The 21,160-nt window shown below is 54.5% G+C and overlaps 1 protein-coding gene across 1 annotated transcript; it reads left to right on the top strand.

The window, feature by feature from the left end:
* On the top strand, positions 1-17,792 carry MAP1LC3A (microtubule associated protein 1 light chain 3 alpha). Its single transcript, XM_027663968.1, has 4 exons — positions 1-109; positions 10,085-10,140; positions 16,128-16,234; positions 16,776-17,792. Exons 1-4 carry the CDS (start codon positions 70-72, stop codon positions 16,936-16,938), a joined length of 366 nt encoding a protein of 121 aa, XP_027519769.1. The 5' UTR covers positions 1-69; the 3' UTR covers positions 16,939-17,792.
* Positions 17,793-21,160: the final 3,368 nt, after the last annotated feature.

Here is a 21,160-nt window from a genome sequence, read left to right on the forward strand (position 1 = left end):
CCGGGCGTGCGGCGGTGACGTCAGGCGGCGCAGCGCAGGCAGCGGAGCGGCGGTGCCGGTGCCGCCGCGATGCCCTCGGACCGGCCCTTCAAACAGCGCCGCGCCTTCGGTGAGGGGGCCGCGCCCCGAGGGGAGGCGGGGAGGGATGGCGGACGGATGGAAGGACGGACGGATGGACGGGGGGATCAGCGGGTCTGCCCCCCGGCCGCGGGCGGTGCCCGGAGGGGCGGCGGGGCCGCAGCAGCCGCCGCGCGCTGATGTCACTTCATCCCCGCTCCGGGGGGGCCGCGCCCGCCCGGCAGAGCCCGGCGGTGTCGGGGGTCCCCGCGCCGCCCCCGTGTCCCCTCCTGTCCCGGGAGGTCACCGCGAGCGGCCGCGGAGCCCGCAGGGCGGGATCCCCCGGTGGCGGTCGGGAGGGGGGTGTCGGGGTGTCCCTCCCGGTGGCGGTCGGGAGGGAGGTGTCGGGGTGTCGCTCCCGGTGGCGGTCGGGAGGGGAGTGTCGGGGTGTCCCTCCCGGTGGCGGTCGGGAGGGGAGTGTCGGGGTGTCGCTCCCGGTGGCGGTCGGGAGGGGGCTGTCGGGGTGTCCCTCCCGGTGGCGGTCGGGAGGGGGCTGTCGGGGTGTCCCTCCCGGCTGTCAGAGCAGCAGCGAACCCCCCCCCCCAAATCGCTGTCCCCGCGCCCCGTCCCGCCCCGCGGTGGGTGGGTGGTGGTTCCCCAGCGCCGCACTCCCTCTCCGGCGGCCCTTGGGACCCAGAGGGGTCAGTGATCGCCCCTTTGTCAGAGGGGCGCGGTGGGCTCAGGAGGTGGGGAGGTGACCGTGGAAAGTCCCAGATTTTATGGCCAGACCCCACGGTGGGGTCAGACGGAACATCAGCCGCTGTTGCTGTTGCCCTTTGCCAGCTGGCGCGGGGAGGGCTCCGTGTTCCTGGCAGGTCACAGCCCTGGGGGGCATCAGTTCAGCTTTGCTGTCTGTGTAACGCCGAAATCGGTGTTTTCGTGCCGAACAAAGCCTCATGTTGTGCCAGTTACTGCCCAAACGCAGGTGAGGGCGTGTTCCCTACGTGAGTTTTAAAATTGGAGCTTTTTTCCTGCTGAAAACTGCTGATCCAGACCCTCGCTGCTCTCTTGGAAACTGTAAATATTTGGTATTTTCTTGGCACAACCCTTCCGGCCTTGAATGCTTACCCAGCCCTCCCCTGCCAAGGGAACACGCACAAACAAGAACCAGCCAAAGCCTGGGTGCCCCGGGGTGCTCACTGGGACCCTGCTGTGTTCTCCTAAACCACGTATTAAAAGCAGTGAAATCCTAAATCAGCTCCTTCGTAACTACCCGCTGCTAAACTGGTGAGAATCAGCTTATTATGGTCAGGAGGAGTCTGGTTTGCCTTTGTGGATCACTCAGACTCTGTGAGCCAGAAAGAAAACAAAATCCAAGGCTCAGAGTAGTTGAAAGAAAGCAGGATTAAAATAGCCCCGGAGGGACGGAGGGGGGTGAGGGAGTTTGGTGCCGGCAACTGCAAGTGCTCCTTGTTTCTCTGTACTTTCCTCTGCCCTTTTGCTCTCTCAGCTGACTGGGCTGCAGAGCTGAGCCAGGAGGAGGAGGAGGAGGAGGAGGCCTGGCAGCCCCCGCAGTTGCTTTGGGTCAGGGCTGTAATTGCTCTGTTGGAGAAAGTAAATACGGCTTGTTTTTGTCTTTGAATCATTACACAACAGGAGCAGGAAGCGATTGTTTACAATGCAGTTGGAGGGGCTGATGGAAAACATCACCAGCGACTCTGTGCCCTCGGAATGGCTTAATTTTTAAGGCTTCAAAACTTTACAGAAGTGGAACAGTTCCAAAAAGCCAGAAAAGGCAGAGTCAGGGATATGGCTGTTTACAAAAGGCACCCAGGCTCCGGTTTCATGGCAAGTGGCTGCCTTAGCTCTTGGTCTGCCACCCCTCACTGAAGAATCTGCTTTCTTCAATGCTGGTTTTCCCCATTCTTGTATTTTTGCGATTTGTTTTTCTGTTCATTTCTCCTGCTTGTTCATCTGCTTTGCCCTTGGGTCTCTCCTGAGAGAAATTTCCTGTTTTCTATTCATCATCGTTATGGACTGGAAAGGGGGACTGGCTGGGAAGTGGCCGGGGTTTGATCCAAAGAGTGTGGAGGGCACTGAGCACTGACCCCTCCTGTGAGCTGAGTGCTGCCAGTGGTGGGGGGAGAGCTCTGAGAGCTGGTCCTCGTAAGGTCTGCAGCACAGTGTCCTTGGGGGTATAATCTGACAGTACCCTCTGCATCCATGTGCTGCAGACACTGAGGCATATTCAGATCCTCTGGAGGAGTCCAAAACAATTCCCAGAACAAAGCCATGGCCTGTGTCAGAGGAACAGGGTGTCCTGGCAGCAGCAAGAGCGTGCGGCTGCCTGACACCGCTGCACTTCCTGAAAAGAGTCCTTGGGAGCGTTGTCCCACTGCTCCTGCAGTGGGGGTTTGGATCAGGCTGTGTGTTCAGTGCACACATAGCCAGCATGGTCACGGCCATGGCCTGGATGCAGGACTGTCAGGAGAACCAGGAGCAGCTCGGCCCTGTGCCCCAGTGTCCCGCTGGCACAGAGGCAGGAGCACACGGACACGTGGGGGGGTCAGCTGGAGCCCCTGGCCTGGTGACAAATGCAGGGATTTGACCTCAGCCTCTCTGCACTGCATATTCCTCATCCCAGGTCCCATCCTCCGGGAGATCTGCCTTTAGTTCTGGGAAACCACTCCTCTTCAGAGGAAAGGCAGCCGTGGGTGTGGAGCTGAATTCCCCGTGGCTCTGGGGAACAGTGAAATGTTGAAGTCCCTGGGGATTCATCCTGTGTGAGCCAGCCGTGCCTGTTCCCGTGTAGGGACCAGCAGTGGATGAATTGTCTGCCTCTCACACCATCCACAACAGTTCATCTTGGTGTTGGCTTGGAAAAGCATGTGGAACTTGGTGTGAGGTTGCTCAGTGAGCCCTCCCTGGTCCTGAGCTGGCCCTCAGTGTCCATGCACTGGCAGTTGTGCTTTGAGAGCTGGGATTCCTTGAGAGGAGGCTGCTGGTGGGAATAGCTGCTCAGCTGCCTGTGTCTTGGATTAATTACCGAGGACATTCTGTGACATGACTGGATGTGGGGTTAATTATCAGCGCTGAAGAAAATACTGCTGCAAGAGGAACTGAACAAGCTTCCAGAACAAATGCCAGCCAGACATGTAGGCCACAAATTTTGATTTTTTTATTTATTATTATTCTTCTTTTACGTAACACAAGGTCCTGACTGGCAGCCAGGAACAATAAAACCTGTGTGTGTTTTGTTCGTTACTTAATACTTTCTTCACTACAAAAACTTCAGCTCTCCCCCTGAGCCAGCAGGGTGGAGACTGGTGAATCCAGGAGCTGTCAGGCTGGGAGGCTCTGCCATCGAGGAGCCATGAGCCATGGATAAGTCAGGTCCCTTGGCTTTGGTGTTCCTTCTGTGGTCAGCCCCGGTGGGCATCACGGTCAGGAGAGTCACTTGGGAAGTCTCTCGGTGTGTCACCCTGCTCGTGTGGCATTCTGAGGTCGGCCTGCAGCTCTAAACACCTCCAGCTCTGTGCTCATGCAGTTGTTTGCTGCCTTTTGTACTCAGAAGGTGGTTTGGAAATAGGCTGTGAGAGGAAATGAAGGGATAAATTCCAGACTCTCGTGTCCGGCGCAGCTGCCCAGAGAGGCCCCGGAGCCCCTGCATGCCCGGGCTTGTTTGTGCACAAATAGCAGCGACCCGGGCAGGGCAAAGGCCCTTGGTGCTTGCACGTGCATGGTGGGCTGCACCAAAATACAGCCCTGGCAGGAGTGCCTGGCCTTTGTCTGAGCAATTTGAAGCATCTTGAGTAGTTCTGAGAAATCTGAGATCATTCCTGCTGCCTTGGAGGCTTGTGGTTGTGAAGGTTGTGCAGGTGGAAGGTCACACTGGAGCTGGAGAGAACTCTTGCAGAGCAGCCTCCTGAGGGCTTGTGCAGAAGGAACTTGCTGCTCTTTTTCCAAGAACAGTGAAACTGTAATTAAATGTTGAGTAAAAAGCCAGTTGCTTCTGTGGAACTCTGATGTAAATACTCTGTTTGGCATCCTGAGCTGGCACAGAAGGTGTTTGCCCCCCATGCTCAGGGGATGCAGTGAGCTTTAAGCTTTTGGGATGATGGAGGTCTGCTGCTCATCCTGCACATGGAACCCCAGACTGGTTTGGGCTGGGAGGGACCTTAAAGCCCATCCAGTGCCACCCCCTGCCATGGGCAGGGACACCTTCCACTAGCCCAGGCTGCTCCAAGCCCTGTCCAACGTGGCCTAGGGCACTCCCAGGGATGGGGCAGCCACAGCTTCTCTGGGCAACCTGTGCCAGGGCCTCCCCACCCTCATAGGGAAGAATTTCTTCCCAATATCCCATCTAACCCTGCCCTCTGGCAGTTTAATGCCATTCCCTCTTGTCTTGTCAGTGCAGTGGTGCTGTGCAACCAGAGGACAAGTGTCTTGACAGGAATTTGGAGTTCACAGTTGTTGTGTGGCTCTGCTTGGTCATGAGATGAGTCCTTATCGTGGATTTGCCAGATGCAAATTCCTGGAGCTAGGCTCGAAACCATATCCATTACATTTTGAAACTGCTAAAAAATACAAAGGTGTTTCTTCTTTGTGTTTTAAAATCCATTTTCAAGCTCTACTGTGGAGTCAGGAATATTGGGAACTTATGCAAATGAAGAAGGCTGCTGAGATCCTTCTGCAGTCACAGGGCCCCAGGAGCCTGGTGTTCAGAAATCCTCCCAGACACGGCATGTCTGGCAGTGCAGCTGGAGCGATGGGATGGATAGTCATGGAGACAGAGTGTCCACTTCCATGCTGGCAATACCTTCTGGGTGCAGTGGAGCATCAGGCTCCACCTGTGCCATGATGAGACACGTTTTCTGTCCATTCAGAGCCTTTAGATTCAGTGCAGTGATGGTTTGGTCCCAAGTCATTCATCCTATCCGGAGCCCCCAGCTTTGCAGACAGGAGAATTAAATAAACTCAACAATCAGAATTACTGTCAGGTCTCTGCAGTGCTGCTGTCCCACATAGCCTAGGACAGACACCCTTTTTTGGTGGGGAGGACAGATGTCCAGGACATGGTCAGCCTTGCACGTTCTGCCCTCCCTTCCTGGATGTGGGAATCTCCTCTTGCTCCTCCTGCAGCACCACTGGCCTGAGGTCAGGTCAGGTCAGGTGCTGGGTGAGCCATGACACAGGCACAAGGGTGTTTCCTGGTGGTTAGAGGTGTCTGGCCTTAGGGTGATGTGATACTACAGAAACAGGGACTGATGTTCATCTGGAATGACCTGCATGACTGGCCTGTGTCTTCAGTGCTTGCCAGCTCATCCCACACATATCCTGATTTCAAACCATCCAATTCCACCTCTCCTTGCAGAAAATCTCTTGGGGAAAGATCTGTGTTCTAGCAGCCCTCTGCCCTGGGACTGACCGCAGCAGCTTTTTGAAGAAACGTGTTCATTTTTGGCTCCGCTTCAAACATGAGGCAGATCCACCCCTGGGCAGAGTGTTTGTGTGGATGGCAGAGAGAAGGCCACAGCCTGCAGCAGGTACCAGGGGTATCTGCACACTCCCTCCATGCCACTGGCACCTGCACCTGGAGCCCTGGGACACAGGGAGAGGCTCATGGCTGCATTGCTGGTCTCTGCTTTGCTCTCCACACACAGCCCTTGCTCAGCTCAGGAGCTGTTGACCTGGTAGCACTTTGGTGACGTTTCCAGGTGGTGTCTTTTCTTAATAGTGTTTTCCTAACAGCATTCCTGCTGCTCCTGCAGTCCCTCTGCTGCCCTGGGGCAGCACCAGTGCCAGACCAGTGTTGGTCTGGTGTCTCCTGAAGAACGGTGCCCCTTACTCAAGGGCGCTGCTGGAGAGCTCGCCGCGTGTTTTCCTTCTGTCCCACCATCTGGATCTTCTGCCTGCTTCTCTCTTGCATCCAGGACTGTCCTTTCATCCCGTGTCTGCACAGTGCCCAGCACAGCGGGGACCTGGCTCCCATGGCCAGGGTTCCTGGGCACTGCTGATAAAAAAGGTTAATGTTTGCAAAGTGAGGCTTGAAATTTTCCACTGTTCTCCTCAGCTGCTGTAATGATCTCATCCTGCATTGCCATGGGATACGCACGCGGCGTGCCTGCATCTTTGGGAGAACAGCTTGGGAAGGACCTCAGTCAAGAAAACAGCCAAGATTCTGGTGTTTTGGGCAATTTGCAGGCTTTGCTGTTGGTACTTAACAGTTGAAACAGCAGTTGGAGGAGAAATAGGCAATTTCCTGGTGTATGCAATGCTACAAAAATACTCCCGTCTTTCCATAGGCTTTAGCAGAGACGTTTCCCTGGGAATAACCAATGAAAGTGTGTGGGTTTATCTTGCTGCCATCCTGAGCTCTGACATCCTAGCACTGGGGAGAAGTCTGGCTTCCCTCGTGGCAGATGTGCAGTGCCCACCCCTGGAGCAGGGATGGGGCTCTTCCCTCTGTGTGCAGGCCGTGGCTCTGTGCTCAGCTCCTTGGAACAGCAGCTGCCTGGAGCCCCTGCAGTGGAGCCCCTGAGCTGCTGCACTCAGGTGTGATGCTCTCCTTCCCCTCAGGGAGGAGGGACCACGGGAGAAGAATGTGGGTAGGGACAGGGTTGTGTGAACAGTTCTGATTAGCTTTGCACATCAGCTGAGGATTGACTGCGCCAGGTGCTGCAGGAGAGGGGAAAGTCTCAACCTTGTGTTGAGAAAGTCACGGCTTTGGGTTGGGGGAGCTGCAGGAGGAGAACAAGGCTTGTAAAATCAGGCCTGTTGTGTGTGAAATGTGAGTGTGCCAACACTGTGAGTGCCAGGGTGGGGGATCGTACCTGTCCACAGCACCGTGTGAGAAGGAGCTCAGGGGCTGGGCTGGCACCTCCAGACGTGTCTCCCTCAAGTGCCCTTTAAGTGTTTTCCCTTTATTCCTCTGACTTAGATTTACTGTAAATACACTAAATTAAGGGTGGTATTTATAGCTGTTCCTGCTGTGTGATGTTGATGCTTTGATGAGTCACAGGATCAACCTCTCGCTCCCAGCCCAGGCTGAGGAGGGTGTGGGGGACCATCACCTATTTCTTGCTGGAGATCTCTTCTGCCTGAATTCTTGTGCACACAGAAATTACCCTCGTGCAGGGTTTGATGCAGCTTCTGCTGACTCCCAAGCCTGTTTCCTTGGCTATCCAAGGCACGGATGGGACTGAATGTGCTCCTTAGCAGAGCTCCAGGTGTCCCAGAAACTTCAGCCAGTGTGTTCAGGCACCTGAACACCTTGGGTGGGGTTGCTCCCAACTGCCTTCCTGAATGAAGTTTCTGAAATGGGCATTTCCAGGGCAGAGGAAGTGCAGTGCTTGAGGTGCTTGTAGTTGCAATCACATGGACCTGCTGGAGGGATCCAGCAGCCCCTGGAGTAAAGCTGCACCTGCTGTCATTGCACTGTTGGTAACCTGCAGATCAGTCCCCTGGGCTCAGGAAGGCTCCAAATGCCCTGGGCCCTGCTGGCCAAAGGGACCAGGTCCTGGGCACATGGCAGGTTTTAAAGGGTGCCAGAGGGAGCTGCCACTGTGGTCCAGCAGACTTGAGGGTAGCTGAGAGCTCTGTCAGTGGTGGCTCATGTCCTTGATTCCTGCTGAGTGTGGAGTCAGCGAGATCTGGAAGGAGCATCCTGCAGCAGCAGCCTCTGCCCAAGGCACCTGGTCTGCTCTCCTCTGGGGACAAAGGGCTGGGGTGGGATCCTGAGGCACTGATGTGCAGCTGGATTGAGGATGGACCATTTTACTCTCTGTGTGGCATCTTTATCAGTGTGATGGGCAGGGGACACCTCTGTCTCCTCCGTGGAATGCCTTGTGCCATCTCCTTGTGCTGGAGTTGGTGGTGCTTCCAGGGAGCAGGAAGGGCTGTCTGGCGTGTGGCTGCCCTTTGGCAGGTGCAGCCTGGGCTAGCTGGATGCTCTGAGATTATCTACATTTACTAGCCATGATAACAAACTCCTTCTCAGACCATTCTCACAATTATCTGCATCACTGGAGCTTCTTGTGCAAACAGTTCTGTGACCCCACAGGCCAATGCACTCTAGGGAGTTCATGCACATGGCCATCTGACAGGATGCAGAGAGAAGCAGGATAGGGTGGATACTAAAGCTGGGAAAACTGGCCAGCCAGGAGGACACAGCTATGCAGGCTCTGTTAACACCCAGAAGTCTGAGCTGGCTGCAGTCAAAGTGCCTGAAGTTCCTATGCTGATAGGTTTTGTCTAGTCATGCTCTGGATCTCCAGCCTTTGGGTTGCTCCATCCTGCTGCAGCCTGTCCACAGTGGACCGTGGGAGGGGGGCACTGCAGAGGGGGGCAGGTGCTTCTGCTCCATCTGGGTGCTGGGTTGGGTGCTGGGTGCTGCTGTCACTGTGTCCTTCAGCATTCCCAAAGAGGTGTCCCTGTACCAGCATCATGTGTGGTGCTGATGTCTGTGACTCCCTGCTGACTGGGACCTCGGGGGAAAACTGCCTATGTCACAAGGATAACTCTGGATCCCTGGTGCATTGGATTGGGTGAAAAGGAACCATGAGGAGCTGCATCTTCAATCATAAACCCCAAAACAAATATGCCTGAATATTTCATGAAATCCAAATAATCTTGCTCTCTGTGTTGCTTGACTTGGAGTCCTGCAGAATAAAAGGTCTAGCCATTCCTAGCAGAGGGATATTTTCCCCACAGAGGAGGCAGAAATGCTGCTCAAAAGCATTTGTGGTTTGGTGATTTTGTGGCCTCTAAAGAAACTCCACTCTCTTCCTAAAGTTGTTTCTAGCCAAATTCAACGTATAAACAATAAGGATTTATTGAGTGCTCAGAGGAGAAATGTGGGGAGAAAACACTCAAACACATGGGCTTATCCTGCCCTCCATGATCCTGGTGGGTCATGAGGAATGGGGGCTGTGTAAGCTGGGAAGAGGAGTTGGGCTGGAGCTGGTGTGTGTGACAGGATGATCTGATGGTGGATCCTCTGATACCCAGATCTCACTTTTCCAGTCAGTGCTTAGTCACTGACCTTCACCCCCAGCTCACCCACCATGATCCACAAAACTGTTTCCCCTGGGCACTTCAGGTGGGCTGCTAGAGGCTGTGATGCACTTCCCAGAGGAGGTAATGCCAGGAGGAGTGTAGGTGTGTGGTGTCCCAGGAGGAGCACACACAGAGCTATACCTGGCTCTGGCACTGCTTCTTTGTGCTGCTTTGGGTTGTGGAAAGCAGAGAACCCTCTGCTAAAGCAGTGAGGGGCATGAGAATTCTCCTGTAAGCTGGAAGAGTGTGCAAGCTTTGTGTGCTGCCTGTTGTGCGTGTCAGTAAACATGAACTCTGGGAGCAAATGGGTTAGAAAGTGTGAGAACAACTGCAGGAAGTCTTTTAGTACATGGGTCATCTCCTTGCTTAAGGTTTTCTTCCTGTATCCAGGTCTAGAAATACCTTCTGTCAGGCCAACAGCTGTTGTAGCTGCTCTGTAGATCTGTGCTAGTGAAGGAGTTCTTGGCAAGGTGCATCTCTTGTGGAACCAGGCTCTGTGCCAGACAGTGCTTGGAAGTGCACAACAGGCAGAAGGAAATGGCTAAAACCCAGCCCCAGCTGGAGAATCATCTCCTTGGGGAGAGCATCCAGGAGACACAAAGAGCCTGGACTTGCCAAGCTCAGACCCTTGCTCGAGCTCGAGCCCAGCTGCTGGTGGATTTAGGTTAGTTTTGTTATCCTTATGGTCTCCTTTCATTTTGCTGGTTTCCAGGTGTGCTGCCCAGGTTTACCAGGCAGGGTGGTGTGTCCCATCCTGGGGGGTTGGTTGGGGCAGTAGGAAGCAGTTAAAGGGTTGGTCACTGGAGCTGACATCAGGCTGACCATGCCCGGAAAAGGCCTGGTGAGCAGACCTTGCATTCCTTGGGCAGTGTCCCTGTGTGTCAGTGTGTGGTTTGCAGGGTGGGTGCCTCAGCTCTGCCTGAGCTCCCACACAGGTGTCTCTAACCCCGTTTCTTTGCTCTCCCTCCAGCGGATCGTTGTAAAGAAGTTCAGCAGATCCGAGAGCAGCATCCAAACAAAATCCCGGTAAGTGATTGTTCTCACTGGGCTGTGTTAGACTTTGTTCTCAGGACTCCTCTGTGCTGCTGGGTGGCCTCCAGGGGGCTCACAAAACTTTGCTCCCTGGAATCAACAGAGGATGGTCTCCATGAGCCTCCAGTGCCTTGTGTGTGCCAGCTGCTCCATAGCAGACACGTTCTGTGCAGTGCAAAGTGCAGGCTGCCCCTAAAGCCTCATGTCTGCCCTAGAGGCACGGGACTGATTTGCCCTCAAATCTATTTCCAAGCTAGTGCAGCAGGAGAAAACTCTGAAATGTCCTTTTTTTGGGTTGTAGTAGCTACTTGACTTCTGGATGACCTGGTAAAGATTTCTCTCTGCCCAGACAAAGGTGTGTGAGATGATCTTTGCTGTATTGAAAACACAGAGGCTCTGTCAGGATCATTCATACCCCTTCTGTGCTTTCCCAGCACCTGTTGTTGACATGCCCAGGTGAGACCCCGTGACCTTCCTGCCCATGTCACACCTAATGCACCATGTTGCTCTCTGGCTGTGAGTGTGCTTTTGAGATTCTACCTGAGTATTTGCTTCTCTTCCTGAGAAGGTGGAAACCTTAGAGGAATGCCCCATTCCTTGGAAGTTTTCAAGGCCAGGCTGGATGGGGCTTGGAGCAACCTGGCCTAGGGTGTCCCTGCCCCTAGAGGGGGGGTTGGAACTAGATAGTCTTTAGGGTCCTTTCCAACACAAACGATTCCATGATTCCATGAAATTATGTACTTGGGGCTTGCTGAAGTTACTATTTGTGATACCATAGCACGTATGACCAAAAAATCAGGATGCATTCCTAGTTCAGCTCCCTCCCAAGTGTTGGATGAACATCAACCTTACCTTAAAATTGCAGACTGTCTCTCAGTATTTGGCCTTCAAGGCTGAATGTCTCAAAGTGCTCCTGACTCATCCTAGTCCACTCCTGCCTCACTCTGATTTTAGCACAGTGTCTTTCAGCCAAAAGAATTCTTTCTCTTCCTTCTCCCTCACCATCACTGTGGTGTCCATGTGTTGCCAGCTCAGCAGGGCAGGGCCTGCCTGTGGCAGCACACTGGATACCAGTACACCAGCTCATCAACACATTGATTGACCTCTGCTTTTAACACACTTTCAATGCTACTAGACTGGCTCCGTGTATCTCCAGGGCTGTGCCAGAGCTAAATGCAGTGCCTTCAGGCTCTGGCAGTAAGGCCAGGCTAGAAATAAGTTGTTAAAAAAATGCAGTCACTTGCATATATGAAGTGACTGTACACAAATGTGTGTTGCCTGAGGAATGGACCGAAGCAGCCAGAGCTCTGCATCCACAGGCACAGTTTGGTGGCTTTATTGGGACGTGGTGAAAGAGCTCCCATGGCTGGAGTGTTCTTTGTGCTGGGGTCAGCACCACGTGCCCCAGGAGGAGGTTTCTGTGTCGTCAGGACCCGGCACTGGTGTTTGTGAGGGGAGCTCTGTGTGGGGAGGTTTGGCTGTGGCAGAGACCTAAGCTCTCCGCTCTGCCCCTTGTTCAGTGCCCTGAGTGCCAGCACTGGGAGAGGACGAGGGGCTCGGCTCATCCCTCAGCTGCTCTGCTCTCCTGGGCTGAGGGACACGGCAGGAGAGCACAGGACACGTTTAGCTGGAGCACTAAAAAGAATCAGGGGGTGAGAAGGCTGTTGAAGGCCTTGGGGGGTCCAGCCATGTTCGTGTCACTGGTGTCTCTAAAGGCCTGGTCACAGTTAGACCCAACAGCAGTTTGGTGCTGTCTCTCCTGTTTCCCAAGGCAGAATTCCTGCAGGTGACTGTGCACAGGTGACTGTGCACAGGTATCAGTGCTGGGCAGTGATCAGAGCCTTGTGTGGGATGGAGTGTGGTGTGGGCACTGCTGTAGGTCTGAGCAGCACAGGGTGGGCAAAATGGCTGTGGGAAGGTTGTGGTCATCTCTGAAGGGCAGGAGCTGTGTTTGCCAGGTGACTGGCTTCCCTGGAGAGGCCCTTGGAATTAGCAGGGGGGTTTGAGCCCACAGCCTGGGGGGGAGTTGGGGAGATAGATGACGGGCCAGGTCACACACACCCTTAGTGCTGGCAGAAATCACAGCAAGGCACCTGCTGCCCTCCTGCATCTCCAGTTTCCACTCAGGGCCCTTGGGTGAGTCCCTTTTTCTTTGACAGGGGGCCAGGAGGATTTGCAGACTGCATGGCCTGGCTGTGTGCCCAGGGAAGGGCATGTCTCTCCTGTTTCCATGAGTGTACTTCCAGAGTAGACTGAGGAAGGGGCTGTGCCACATGTACATGGAGGTCTGCATGGGGAGAGGGCTGTGGTCTGTCTGTCTGAGCCCACCAGAGACAACCTGGACCCTGCCTGAGGTGTGGAGTTGTCTGCTTGTGTTTGAAGAGAAATCACATGCCAGGACACCTCACTGGCACAGGTGATTTGGAGACAGGCAGGAGCCGGGGGCTCCCCAGTGGTTCCCTGTCCACCTCGTGTCAGGGGCTCCTTTGTTGTCCCTACATTTCCCAGAGCTGGCTGCGCTTCCATGGTGCAAAGTCCTGACCGCAGGCACATGCAGCTCTTGCTGAGAAGGTGAGATGGTTGTGTTGGCTTGAGGTGCTGCTCGAGCCCAGCTCTGCTGGGAAGGAATCTCCAGCTGCCCCTCACAGGGTGGTTCCTGCTCGAGCAGTCAGAGCAGGCAGAGAACTTCCAACCTTCTCGCTGGGACCCCCATCCACAGCCTCAGCAGATGTTTTAGAAACCATCTGCTGCCCTGTTAGAGGGCATGGGGCCTGTGCCCACCCATTGCCCCTGCCTGCTGTCAGCCCCAGGGTTCTTTCTGGAGCCCACTGAACCCTCAGAGAGTCTGAAATCCCTGGGGAACAGCTTGTGCTGGACAGTAACTGGAGCAAACCATTTCCCAAAGCCAGGAAAATCAGCCAGGCTGGTTGGTCATGGGCTGTACAGCTGCAGAGGGGACAGGGCTGAGGGGGCATTTGGGCTCTGTTGGGTTCATCTGAGCACCCACAGAGGAGCACAGAAAGGCAGTGGCAGGTGGGGGATCCCAGATATTGCCCTGTCCTGGCACAGTGGTGGTTGGAAACCTGAATTACGGACTCAGAGCAAGGGACAACTTTCTCTGGGTTCCTGGAGGGCTGTTCTGGGGAGCTGCAGACTCAGCATCCAAGGCTGATGCAATTCCTGATGGGTCAACACCAGAGCACTTCTTGGACTGAGGGGGGTTACTGTGTCTGTTCTCACTAGAGGACCTGCACCCTGTGCACCCTGCTCCCACAGCTGGAGTGGGACAGGGTGAGGCTGGTGCTGCCTGTGCTCAGGGGAGTGCTCTGTGTACCTGTGTCAGCCTCTCCCTGGCCATGGATATCAGGGAGTGTGTTCATACACACATTTGTGCCTGTGCCTGCTGGGAACACATTCTCAGCCTCGCTGCTGGTTGGACTTTGCCTCTGTCAGGCTGCCACATCTGGCCCCATTCCCTACCAAAATCCCTTTCCACCTCTCCAGACCAGCCCCAGAACAAGGGTTGAGTCTATAAATGCTGCCCAAGCCCCTCCTGTGGTGGGACCAGGACCCAGGCTCTGCCCTAAGCCTTTCCACTTCCCATCTGTGCCCACTTGTGTGATTTCTGCAGAGAGATCTGTGATGGGTTCCCTGTGGAAGAGCAGGTGTCCCATGCTGAGGAAGCCCCTATCCTGGAAGAGGATCTGGGATGGGAGGTGGCTGTGCACACACGCCCTGTGGCCAGAGGGATGTAACATTAGCATCTGATCATGTTTTTCCCTCCAGAGCAAGACAAGAACGTTTTGTCCATTGGCCACCTGTTCCCATAGCTGGGTTACCCAAATAGCAGCTCGTGTTCTGGGAACAGAAACTCTTGGAGCTGTTCTCCATGAGAGGCTCTATGTGTGCTCAGGGCATGAGGCAGCTGCTGCTCTAACAGCCAGGACATCCTTCCCAGCCCATTTTTGGATTAGTCAAGAGGCTTTTTTTGGGGGGATGGAACTGGCTGGTAATGAGAGACATCTGCTCCTGCTCATATGAGAAATGAGGCATCACCCAGGTGTACAGGGCCCCCTCTGCAGGTAGAGGTGGATGCACAGACAGCTGCTCTATAGCTGTTCTTTTGTGCAGACTGAAAGACTGAAGATCCCAGAGCTGCCTCTGTGTTTCTCAGTGGCCACAGCAGCATCCCTGTCTGTGGCTGGTGTGAGTGTCCAGCCCCTCGAGACTACTCCTCTCCCCACAGCCAGAGCACTCCCCTGGCCATGTAAGGCTCAAGTTCTTTAGTCACAGCCCTGTCCTGCAAGGGGCCAAAGGAGGTGTCCCTGCTGTTCCCTGGGGACCTTCACGTGCTGCTTGTCTGGCCCTCGGCTCCCTGGGTTCCCCTGGGCTGAGCTTCCTCAGGGTGGGCACTGCAGAGGGTTTTTGGTGCAGAGCTCTCAGCAAGGCCCTGGCACCCTTCCCTCACCCAGGCACTGCCTGCAGAGGGGCTTGGCCCATCCTGGTGGGCCCTGAGATCAGCCCTGAGGGGCTCCTCAGACATTCCCAGCTCATTGGTGACCCCGCAGCGTCCCGGCTGGAGTGCCAGCTCTGGCTTTGGGATAGGCTGGCAGGAGTTCCATTGCTGCTGCTGCTGCTGCCAGAGGGTGGGGTGGCAACAAAGGCTCAAGGGAAAGGGAAGTCGGTGTTCCCAGAGGTTCCCTGGTCCTTCTGGCTCTGCAGAGCCATCTCCTGGGGATCCTCCTCTCTGCATGCTGCTCCATCCCTCTGCTGCCCACAGCCATTGGCGGTTTGAAGTACAAATTTCACTTGTAGTTTTGGAAAGGACCTGCGAAAATAAATTATGGGAATTCCTTGCCTTATAGAGAAAAATAATGTTCAGTCTCAAGTGGGAGAGGGTGATGGGCTGATGAGTATCCAGGTGTCTCTCTGTGCAGAAAATAGCTGTGTACTTGAGAGATGTGAAAATCAGACCATTTCTGCAGCAGGAATGGATTAAGCTGTGTAAGTTCTTTACTTATTTTAATTTTACCTGCTAAATTAATTTACCTGTTTTAACTGCCTTCCACCATATTCTCAGACTACAAATGGTACCTTTCCAGGCTGGTTTAGAACAGCAGTTGTAGCTGTTAAGCAGCAAAAGGCTTAACAGAAGAAAATCATTATTTATAATAGCAGGAAAATGGAAGAGCAATCATTGTTCAGCCGTTTCAGAATGTAGGGTGGTAACAGCTTTCCTGGGCAAGAGCTCTGGCAGGGGAGGACAGGCTGGGCTGTCCCTGGGGTGATTCTGTGCAGGAGTGCCTGGGAAGCTCCTGCACAGTTGGGGTGGCACATGGGAGGAGTGGCCCTCTTTCTGATCCTTCTTGGAGTCAGTGTGTCTGAGTGTTAACATAAGGAGTGGGACTGATGAAATCCAAACTCCCCCTTGCTGAAGGAATGCCCTGGGTGGCTTCAATGGGATTTCTAAAAACTGCTTGTTTAGGAATATCTGCAGCTGCTCCTGAGCAGGCAGAGTGATGCTGAATGGCAGCAGGAAGGAAAGGGGAAGAAAACTGTGCACCATGAGCTCAGTTCTGCAGCTCAAGCCAGCAAAACCTATGGGTTTGGTCAGTCTGAAAGGGGTGTTAAAATATGTCACTCCTTTTCTAGATCTCCTGTGTGCCAGGACAGGCACTGACATCAATCCAGTGGCGCCCACTGTTCCTCAGCCAAGCAGAGCAGTGGGTGCTTCAGTTCATTATTTGGGATGCTCTGCACTGCCTGGCTTGGGCACAGGTGACTGACAAAGAGCCATCTGCAGCCAACCTCGTGGTCACTGCTCATGTCCTTTTCTTGGTTTGTTTCCTGTGAGGGTGAAGCCAAGTGAGGCTTTAGCTCAGCTTTTCCACTCGTGCTGGTTGGATTTGTGTTTGGCCTCGAGGCCAGTGCATGGGGGGCACTGTAAACATGACTAATTCTACCCCTGCCTTTCTCCCCAGGTCATCATTGAACGTTACAAAGGGGAGAAACAGCTGCCAGTGCTGGACAAGACCAAGTTCCTTGTCCCAGACCATGTCAACATGAGTGAATTGGTCAAAATAATCCGGTGAGTGGGGTGGCCTCAGCTGGTGTGTTGTGAACCTCTCCTCACCCACAGGTCACCCAGCACAGGGTGCTGGGGTGAGGTTGGGGCAGAGGCAGCTGCTGAGGGCAGGGATGGGGATTTGGCAGCCACAGCATCCTTGTGTGTGGTACACACTGTTGGGGGACTGAGGGGGCAGGTTCTTAGCACCTGCTGGAGGTCGGTGACCACTCCCTCATAGGGACACTCAAGAGCTGATGAGGGGGGCTTTAGCCCCTCCTTTTATCTTTCAGCTCAGAGGGAAGAGGCCCCTCTGTTTTGCCCTTGCCAGCAGCACTTGCAGAAGGGGGCTTTGTGAGTTCCTGAGTCAGGAGGCCTTGGAGCCCCGAGCTGCTTAGCTGGACTCACAGATACCACATCCTGAGTGGTGAGAGGAGGTCCTGAGGAGGTCCTGGCTGTGCAGGCCTGGCCCCAAGTGAACAGCGTTGCTGGGGAGGTGGAACTGGCTGTCAGGGCACCTGCCCCGGGTGGGCTGACCCTGCCCCTCCTGCCCTTGCCCCCACAGGCGCCGCTTGCAGCTGAATCCCACCCAGGCGTTCTTCCTGCTGGTGAACCAGCACAGCATGGTCAGCGTGTCCACCCCCATCTCGGAGATCTATGAGCAGGAGAAGGATGAGGATGGCTTCCTCTACATGGTCTACGCTTCCCAGGAGACCTTTGGCTTCTGAGGGCTGCTGAGGGGTGGCATGTGGAGACAGATGAACTGTGGCGCAGAGGCCCCCGGCCTCGGAAGACAACGCAGCCAGAGGCTCACCAGAGGGGGGCTGTGCTGACCCCCTTCCTCCCCCTCCCTCCCCTCCCCATCACCCTGTCACCAAAGAGGCTCGTGGCGCGTGTTGGACTCGCACAACCCTTCCCTTCCCCTCCGTGTAGGTCAGTCCCGCTCCCTCCACACCCGCCTGCGCAGACCCCGCGCGAGGCCTCAGCTTCCCGTGTCCCCCCCGTGTCCTCCCGTGTCCCCTCGTGTCCCCCTGTCCCCCACACTGCTCTCACTGTGCTGTGTGTGCGCGTTGGGAGCTGCTGCCAGAGCGGGTGTGGGCACTGCCACCCTCACCCAGCACAGGGAGAGCCTCCCCCCCAGACACCGACAGCGGGCAGGAGGGCTGCACAAGCAGCAGGCAGATGTTACCATTGCTCCCGAGTTTTAATTGGTTTTAATTACACCCATATCAGATTCTTGGTGCTACTGAGTAGATTGTAGGCGTCTCTGTAGGACTGTGGATAATGTATATCCTTTAGGTTTATTTTATTGGTTTGTTTGTTTGGGTTTGGTTGGTTGGTTGTTTTTTGTTTGTTTTTTTTTTTTAGGAATAGATTGGAGTGGGGAGAGGGGGGGAATCTTTCCTGTATTTCTGTAGGTAAATAAATCAGGCTTCATTGCACTTTAAAGCATAGTAGATGTCAGAGTGGAATTTACTTATAATTTATACAGGTTTGCCATCTATAGTGCTACTCCTCCGTTGACAGTTGTACTTGGATTGTCTTGTTTCTTTTTTTTTTCTAATAAAATTGATTTCCTTTCTCTCTGTCTCCCCATTGCATGCAATTTTTCAGTCTCGGTGTGGCAAGGAGTTCACTCAAGGAATGTACTGATTTATATTTGCTATGTTCCTGTCCCTGTTTCTCATGTATTAGACCAAAAAATGTATATGATAAAATCCCCCCAGTTTAATCTATACAAAGGTATATATATATAAATATATATATAAAATAAACATAAATTCAAGTGGTGTCTTGTAGGAATGTTCTGTTCCCATCTCATTTGTCCGTGTTCATGTTCCTGGTATAAATGTGATGTGTGTTCCTCACGTTCCCTGGTGTGTGTTTGTGCCTGCCCAGGCTTGGGAGCTGGTTAGTCCAAGCTGTGGAAAAGCAGCTGGTTGGAATTGAGGGACTGAGGCAAAGGGGGAAGGTTGGCTTAGAGACCAGAGCACTGGGCAGTGATACAGGAAACATGGTTGGCCTTGCCCTGCCTGTGCTGAGTCTCTTGTACTTTGACCAAGGTTCTTCATCTGGGGAACAAAAAATTTGCAAAGCCTCTGTGTTTAAGGGAACCTTTGAGCAGTGCAGGTAATCATGGATCATCCTGAGCACTCCATCAGACCTGTTCTCCAGCCAGAGGTGGGGGCTGGTGGTCATTTGGCAGGTCAGTGTTTGGCTGATTACCCTCCCTGTAAAAAATTGCTTCCTAATATCCAACCTAAACCTCCCCTGGCAGAGGCTGTGCCCTCTTGTCCTACTGCTGGTTCCTGGCAGAAGAGCCCGACCCCCACCTGGTTACAACCTCCTGTCAGGGAGTTGCAGAGAGTGATGAGGTCTCCCCTGAGCTTCCTCTTCTCCAGGCTGAACAGCCCCAGCTCCCTCAGCCTCTCCTCACAGCACTTGTGCTCCAGTCCCTTCCCCACCCTCGTTGCTCTCCTCTGGACCTGCTCCAGCCCCTCAATGTCCTTCCTGAGCTGAGGGCCCAGAACTGGACACAGCACTCCAGGGGTGGCCTCACCAGTGCTGAGTCCAGGGGCAGAATCCCTGCCCTGCTCCTGCTGCCACACTGTTCCTGAGCCAGCCCAGGATCCATTGGCCCTCTTGGCCACCTGGGCACACTGGTCCTGGCAGCTGGAGCAGCTGTGAGGGTTGCCCCTTGTTAAGCACCAGCCTTGTGGTATTTAAACTCCAATCCCTGTGGAAAGGTCCTCTCCCATTCTCCTCCAGGTGGGATGGGCTATTGCAGGTGAGCCAGCAGCCCAGGTGAGGCCTCTCCCTGTGGGAGGTGCTAAAGGAGTAGCAGATGTGCTTCAGCAGCTCCATGTCTTTCTTGTGCTGGGGATTCCAGAGCTGGAGGCAGCTCTGCAGAGGAGGTCTCACCTGAGTGGGACAGAGGGGCAGAATCCCTTCCCCCTCACCTGCTGCCCACGCTGGGGGATCAGCCCAGCACACAGAGGGGTTCTAGGTGCCAGCACACACACGGCTGGGACATGTCCAACCTCTCACACACCAGCACCCCTAAGATCTTCTCAGCTGGGCTGCACTTTTTGCTTCCCATGTGATATTGTCTTCAAGGTTTCAACCACTTCCAGGATCTCTCCTATTACTCTTTTTCAGGCTGTTCTTTGCTGCTCTTTCCTCCACTCTGCCCTTCGTTCCTGGTGAGTTGTAAATAAAGGTGAATAACAACTGGAGTCTGTCCCCAGGGGCACCCAACAGCCCTGCTCATTCCTACCCAGTTGTGTCACTGGGGTCTGCATGGGCCTGGCCTCTAATACCTGCAGGTTCTCAAAGGTCTCTGAAGGGAAATGCTGCTGTCTTGCCCCCTCCTCCCCGTGTGGGAGATGAAAGTGGGCCCTTGCCTTGTCCCCCCTCTCTGCTGCCCTTTCACCCACAACCTTCAGGAAGAGCTGCAAGAAACCGCTTGGGCACAAGGGCCTGCCTGGGCTTTTCATGGGCTGATGCCTCTGGGCATTGCTTTGGGCATTGCTTGACCAGTGGATGATGTTACCTGTGCCAGACTGGCTGAAAGGATGGACCAGACCTGGCCACGCCAGCCAGGCTGACCCAGAGCTGAGCAGGTTGTGTGGCACAGCTGATGACTGAGGCCAAATGGTGGAACCATCAGGGTAGGAGGAAGCTGAGGTTTCTATGGGGGCAGTGGAACACAAATGAGCCTGGGACAAGGGTAGGTAGGGCAGAGTGCCAACAAGCAAAGATAGAAATGCATTAGGTCATTTCCCTCCTGACAGAGGAGGGAGAGAAGGCCTGGAGATGAACATGACAGCTTCAGAGGGCACTTTCAGTCCCCTTTGGTGCCATCTGCTCAGCACAGAGCTGTATGTGTGTCCTGATCCTCATCTGTTCATCTTCAGGCCACACAGTGATGCTGTGGATCAGCCTTGGGTGAATCTGCACTGGGGCTGTGGTGATGCTGTGAGGTAACTCCGACAGACTCCAGTGTCACTCACCTTTATTTATAACTCACCGGGAACTAAGGACAGAGTGGAGGAAAGAACAGCAAAAAACAGCCTGAAAAGGAGTAAGAGGAGAGATCCTGGTAGTGGTTGAACCTTGAAGACAGTATCACATGGGAAGCAAAAAGTGCAGCCCTGTGAAGGACATGGAGGTGCTGGTGGGTGAGAGGCTGGACATGGCCCACCATGTGTGCTGGCACCCAGAACCCCTCTGTGTGCTGGGCTCAGGAGTAACTCTGAGAGGCTGAAAGTCTCTGCATGTCACACTGCACCCATCAGTGACCAGAGCCATGAGGGTGTCACCAGTCACCTGGTGACTGTGACTGATGCTGCCCTGCTGTTGTCCCCTCTTGACAACCGCCCCGCAGGCCCCACCCCGTGCTGCTGCCAGGGCCACCTGAGCCCCTTTGACTCCAGGCCAAGCAAGCCAAGCTCCCCCAGCCCTGTCTTACAAGCTGTGTGCACCACCCTGGGGGTCCCCAGGACTCGCTTCAGCACAGTGTTTCTTGTCACGAGGGAGCCACAATTGCAGGGGGTGTTGGAAGTGTGGTGGGAAAGAGCCAAGCAGGAACCAACGCTGCCCTCCAGCCACTGGCCACTCTGTGTGGTCACTGCCACCACCCTCACTGCCAGGGTACGTGGCTCCTGTGACCCCGAGGGAGGTGTCTGGCATGGCTGTGACTGTTAGTAGGAAGTTCCAGGATGAGGAACCACCAAAGACTGAGACTGTGGCACAGCAGGGAAGGAAATTCCTGTTGGAGAGCGGGGTGCTCCCACTGCTCCCCTTTGGGTGAGCCCTGATATGAGCCGCTCAAACCAACTCACATGCACAAGTCTGGGCCTCCACCAGTGTGGTTTAACCCCAGTTGGCAACTAAATACCACACAGCTGCTTGCTCACCCCCCACCCCTTCCTTTCCTCTCCTTTCCCC

Source organism: Corapipo altera, unplaced genomic scaffold (genome assembly GCF_003945725.1).
Source record: "Corapipo altera isolate COAL_440 unplaced genomic scaffold, ASM394572v1 110, whole genome shotgun sequence".
Taxonomy (NCBI): Eukaryota; Metazoa; Chordata; class Aves; order Passeriformes; family Pipridae; genus Corapipo; species Corapipo altera.

Excerpts from the sequence above, each read along its gene's own strand:
- MAP1LC3A (XM_027663968.1), top strand. The coding sequence starts at position 70 with ATGCCCTCGGACCGGCCCTTCAAACAGCGCCGCGCCTTCG. Across the intron at positions 110-10,084 it reads CAAACAGCGCCGCGCCTTCG|CGGATCGTTGTAAAGAAGTT; the intron begins GTGAGGGGGCCG and ends CTCTCCCTCCAG. Across the intron at positions 10,141-16,127 it reads AGCATCCAAACAAAATCCCG|GTCATCATTGAACGTTACAA; the intron begins GTAAGTGATTGT and ends CTTTCTCCCCAG.